General features: G+C 37.9%; 1 protein-coding gene across 3 annotated transcripts; it reads right to left on the reverse strand.

Annotated features, from left to right (window-relative positions):
• On the reverse strand, positions 211 to 4,921 carry LOC109825739 (WD repeat-containing protein 44-like). Of its 3 annotated transcripts, none has more exons than XM_020392627.1 (8): positions 4,478 to 4,921; positions 2,827 to 3,974; positions 2,647 to 2,737; positions 2,391 to 2,548; positions 2,251 to 2,302; positions 1,294 to 1,373; positions 1,106 to 1,199; positions 211 to 1,017 (listed from the first exon to the last, which is right to left on the reverse strand). In XM_020392627.1, the coding sequence occupies exons 2-8, from the start codon at positions 3,967 to 3,969 to the stop codon at positions 497 to 499; spliced, it is 2,139 nt and encodes a 712-aa protein (XP_020248216.1). In that variant the 5' UTR covers positions 3,970 to 3,974; positions 4,478 to 4,921; the 3' UTR covers positions 211 to 496. The 3 variants fall into 3 exon arrangements, with proteins under 3 accessions (XP_020248216.1, XP_020248215.1, XP_020248214.1); XM_020392626.1 differs by having other exon boundaries at positions 2,827 to 3,978; XM_020392625.1 differs by lacking the exon at positions 4,478 to 4,921 and adding an exon at positions 4,068 to 4,161 and having other exon boundaries at positions 2,827 to 3,978.

A 5,910-nucleotide genomic window follows, 5' to 3' on the forward strand; every position in this document is an offset into this window, starting at 1 on the left:
TGTCATGATTTGTCATATTTTTTATTTGTATCACTACTATTTAATTCTTTACGAATAAAATAACATTTTTATGTGTCATGAAATAAGTGTAGATGTATACAAAATTTGTTGTAGTTACAAGACAACATGATCATGTGGAAGGTGGGGAAACACAGCACACATCTAGTAAAAGATGCACGGACATAACCACCGGCTGCAGCCCACCTAACGAACCACAAAAAAAGGCACTCTCCTTGAGATGAAAAAAAGGAAAGAATCTGTGCTGTATAATTTAACTGAAATACATCTATCAAAACAAATACAATGTGGAATTTCACTTTACACCCCTATGCACTGCAATGCCAAGACTGTACTCTTCCAACACCTCAAGGATTCGACGCTCTGAAGAAAAATGACACAGACTGCACAAAATCTACAAGAATTCCTATCAGCTCATCTGAAGAAAAATGTCACAGACTGCACAAAATCTACAAGAATTCCTATCAGCTCATCGGACTCATGGATTCACTGGCAATCCATAGTTTTGGAATGATCTTATTAGACCATCCCGTCCACCCGTTACTATCACTTGACCCCAAGAATGGGAAGAATTCCTGCAACAAGTCTTCAAGAGCTTGTATTGAGACCTACAAAGAATTGGAGTCGAAACTGTAGAGCTTGCAGGGAGCTTCTCCTCAGGCCAAGTTGCTGAGCCCCTACTATGGAACTCTGACAAGAACTCGGGGCTCAGAGTAAAACTACCTGCAGGGGAGAGGTATATCGTGTTGTTGGCCAGAGAGACAGAGCAATTTTCATGTGAAATCTCAGATGCAGGCCTACTCCAAGGAATGGCAACCGATGAATGGTTAGAGATGAATCTCTCGTAGGATCTGCTGCTCTTGACATGGTTCTTTGTGGTAGAATTATGATCATCGGCATGGTTCCATATGTAGACATTAGAATCTTCACTGGCTGATATAATATGTTTGCCATCGGATGTGAAAGATGCTGCTATTTGACTTCCGGCATTGCGAATACCTGATTGAATGAAGAATTAAGATGAGATGCTTGTAACGTCAAGGGGAATTTATAAGATGGTAACAAAAATTACTTCTTTTAGTGCTACCTTTGTATTTGGAGACCACATTGACTCCATCAAGAATGCAAATTTGGGAAGCAGCAGAAGTGACAAGTAGTTTTCTTTGATCACATGGGCAATACTGGAAAAAAAAACCCAAAATTTAGAATCAATTCAATATACAGTGCACAAAACAGTAAAGAGAAGAGGACATATATAAGAAGCCAATGGTTTACCTGAAAACCAGTTATCCTGTTGTCATGGGATTTCTTTTTAGACTGTAAGAAGACTTGAGTATCCAGTTGCAGCTGATGATCTGATCAATGCCAGAAAAAGTGAGGGGGATAAGGTTTCCATGCACAATCATGAGGAAACCTACAGTGTAGTTGAGTGTCAAGTGTAATAAACTTTAACACATTGCCAATCATCTTTGATTGCAAAATACTTTAAGAAAGTAATAAGACAATGAAAACTATATCCATGTTAAAAGTAAAAGAAATTGTTTGTCTTTCATGTAGAAGTTACTGGATATTAAAAGTATCCAGTAATTGGATTGTCATTCACCTCTAAACAGTATACAATTTCATAGAAAAAGAGGCCCAGTAGATTTAGGGGAAATTTTCTATTAGAGAAAATTATTCACTTTAGAAATTGGGATACAGAAGTTGCATATATATGTTTAATATAATATTGGTCAAAAACCTTAAATTGTGTTCTCAAACATGATAAGTTCTCCCACAGCAATAATGCAGTTTCTTCCTGTTTTAATAGACTTCAGCACCATCTCAATCAGTTCATCAATAATTTAATACATAGGGCGATATTTTATAATTTGACTCTCTCTTCATCCTGTCATCTATACTTTCAACTCCTTTCCGAAGCCCATGACCTCCTCCTTGATATCTTATAGATTTACAGATTATTTGTTGTTAATAAGTCAGATATAGGAAGAAACATTTTTCTAACAGTGTGTCCCACAATTACATATTGCCAGATACGTCACGCTGATTGAAGTCTTTTTAATTCTTCTATCCTTAATACAACTTCGGTCACAGAAGTATTAGAAGGTCAAACTAAAATATTCTACTTGTAATAACATGATCAACATTGCACCTATCATATAAATATAGCATTAGATCTTGCAAATAAAATGACAATTTGGAAGGACTAGCATTTAGAAAATAGATTCATACCTGATGCATAAAAAAATCGGCAATCACCAGTCATGCTGCCAGCTACAATACCCTGAAATTAAAAATTAAAAAGCATTAGTTTTGGAAAGGACTTAATTTCGAGCATATAAAGTCAGTTAAACTTCTGTACAAACTACTACCTTCCCATCTAAACGATAACACAATGCAGTGATGATGTCCTTAATATCAGTCCAGTCCACAACAAGATGCTCCCGAATTCCCCAGATACGAATTTTTCCGTCTATTGAACCACTAATGAAGTAATTTTCATCATTAGGATTGAACTGAATGCACGTCACTGCATAATTAATTGGGGAAGAAGAATACACTGCTATCAGAACTAAACAAGAACAAGATAATATGTCACCACCCAAGATCAATGAGCAATACACATACCATAATTATTATGTACAAAGACTTTGAGGCAGCTATCGCAACCAACTTTCCACAACCGCACAGTTTTATCTATGGACGACGATAGTAGATACTGCAAAGGCATATTTTATTTTCTATAAGAAACTTATTAAGAAAATAGAAAGAACCGAAATATTGAATATATTTCAAAATTTAACCAACCTTAGCCTTAGACCATGAAAGATCTAAGACATCTCCATCATGCCCATAGAATTCATGCAGCGGTTGGTCAGATATCCGAAACTCCTTAGGAGGAACAACAATGCAAGCTGAATCTGAGGTTCTCTTCATTCTCCTTGCTTTAGGCTTTTCCCTATCGACAAAAAGGGGAGCCAACTCTGAATTATAATTCACCTTGATGTAAACACAGGAAGGATCATCTTCGGGAATGTCGCCTTCCTCTCTTCTCTCACATTCTATCACTTTCCACACACGAACAACAGCATCTTCACCTGCACTCGCTAAGTATTCTCCAGTAGAGTTGAATTTCATTGTCAAAATTGCTCCATCATGTCCCTTTATCTCTTGTCCCTTGAAAACTGCTGAGAATTCCTTTGATCTTTTTCTGTTGGAACGAACCTTCACTCTTTGAGCCCGAGAACTGAAACTCTTATCTGAACCAGATAAACTAGAAACAACTTCCGCAGGTTGCCTATCTGCAATGCAAGTCACAACACCCAATCTCTTCAACCACCCATTTTTCCTCCTCACCTTGCTTGCATCGCTTGACCTGTTATCGTCTCTAAGCATAAGTTTCTGCATAAAAGAAGATGGGCGAAAACTTTTATTGAACTCATCCACTGTCAAACAACGATTCAAACCAACCTCCCGATGGCATCTTAGAGTACCACCATCACTAAACTCATCGACAACGAACTCCGAGCCATCATCCAGATTCTTCATCCTAAACTCAAAGCCATCTTCTGAGGCTCCATCCTCCAATGTGCTAGAATCCTCATTCAACAGACTAAACGTAGATGACCTACACTCAGAGCCGGATCTCATAAGCACAGCTTCACCATTTGACGTGATTCGATCAATGTCAGAATTAGCAGACGTACCTTCACAAGGACTCTCAACAGGATCCGATACCAAACCCATCCATCTCATGAACCGGGCTCGTCGTTCCTGAATGCTACTTGGATTACTAACCCAAACATTGTTTCGAGGGTCATTGGCAATCCATTTGACTGAAGTCGATGAACTTTCAGGGCATGAATCTGAGAGTGATGAAATTTCTTCTCTCGAATCGAAGAAGAGATCCTCTTCTTCTTGTTGTTGGAAGATCGAAATATTGTCCGTCATGTTGTCTAACTTCAAAATACAAAGACAAGAGAAGTACAAATGTTAGAGAGAATGAGTTGAATTCTTCTTAAAGGCAGTAAACAGAGGCCCTAAATTACCTCACAAGCAAGAGTTAAAGGGGACATAAACAAAAGGACTAAATCACTGCTCAGTCAATAGGTAAATCTTCAAAACCAGAAGACCACGGATTTCGACCCTAGTTCCAACAAAAGTACTATGAATCTAGCCTACAAATCCATTGAGCTGCAAATTAAAAAAAAAAAATCTTTTTAGAAAAACGCCGACTTCTCCCATCGATATGTTAAAAACCTCAATCTCCGACACCGATCAAGGAGCGAAGACGAATCTAAAACGGGAAAAATAATCTAAAATTGGGCTGAATAAATCGAATAAGGACAGAAACATTAAAAAAGCCTACCCATTAAACAAAAACCGAAGCAGAATCTAATTCGCATAAAAAGGAGAAAACTTGGCCAGCTAAAACGAAGAATAGATGTGGGGAGCTCACCTGGCTTATCCTCCCATAGAAAGCGAAGCTGAAACAGAGTCAAATCCAAGTAAGAAATCTCCAGCTCAGCAATTCCCCCAAGCCCTTCTCTTTCGATTGCAAGAGGAGAGAACAATCAGTTTCTTTAATGGGTATAAAAAGAAGCAAATAAATAAACCCAATTTGGACTTAAAAATAAATTTTTTGGGATCGGTGGGTGTGGGAGGGTGCTCTAAAGCCTCGAGTTCTGCGATGGGAACCAGAATTGGATTCTTAATGGAGATGGGCGAAAGCATGGGTTTGTTCTTCCTTTTTTATTTTCTCTCTCCTCGACCTCTCTCTCTCTCTATACTTTCTTTCGCCTCTCTTTTCTTTCCTTTGTTTCTCTCGTCTTCACGCCGCTGCAATTTCTGCTGTCTTCTGTTTCTGCTGCTGCTGTTGCTGTCGCTGCCAAAGTCTCGTCCGTGTCGGCGCTCTAATTGACGAAATTGTTTTCCTCTTTCCTTATTGTTATATTGAGTCAACGCGGACTAGGCTAGAGTTGAATTGATTTTCCACGTGTTTCCTAAGTTGCCTTTTCTAATTTGCCCACAATTTTTTTTTCCCATAATAGGAGTTACTATACTTGATGAGTAGGGTGCTAAACCGTATCCGTATCCGATGAAGTATTTGTAACCGTATCCGTTAGGATATGAACATGGTTACTCAAATCTATAACCGATAGGATATGGTTATGGATATGGTTTTATAGTGAAATATCTGTATCCGTATCCGAAATATCCGAATACATATTAATCATACTTTTACGATAGTTTCGATTCTTAGATTGTGGATTTGTAGTTAATTTTGATGATCATGATGTCTAATCTTAACTTTTTAGTTATAATGGACATATTAACGAACTCTTTTGAATCACATGAACTATGTTTTTCTCAATACTATCTAGTTTTCTCATATCTGTTTTGTATCCGCATGCATATCCGCTTATATATCCGCATGTATATCCGTAACCGTATCCGATTTTAGCGGATATGGTTATAAATTTTTCTTACCGAGGTATATCCGTATCCGTATCCGAGATGGGTAAGCGGATATGGATATGATAAACATCATATCCGAGCCGTATCCGGACCGAATGCACCCCTAATGATGAGCCTTGTGGATAGATTCATTGTTCGTTAGGCTAATCTTAGATTCAACATCTTTCGATAATAGTTTTTTTCTCATAATTTAGCCTATTATCTTTCCTAAATTTGGATAGTATAAAGATCCTTTCTAAAAGTTTGAGTTGATGTCTTACAAATTATTAAGATATGGGAGTATACCCACCACTCTTTGTAGTTTCCACATTAGGAGGAAAACATCTAATGTGTCAAAATATTTAGGAAAAATTGCTTCTAGCCATCAAAATAACTTCATCTATTATCCTCTCCTCCCCCCCCCCCCCCCCCCTC

Source organism: Asparagus officinalis, chromosome 10, assembly GCF_001876935.1.
Source record: "Asparagus officinalis chromosome 10, Aspof.V1, whole genome shotgun sequence".
NCBI lineage: Eukaryota > Viridiplantae > Streptophyta > Magnoliopsida > Asparagales > Asparagaceae > Asparagus > Asparagus officinalis.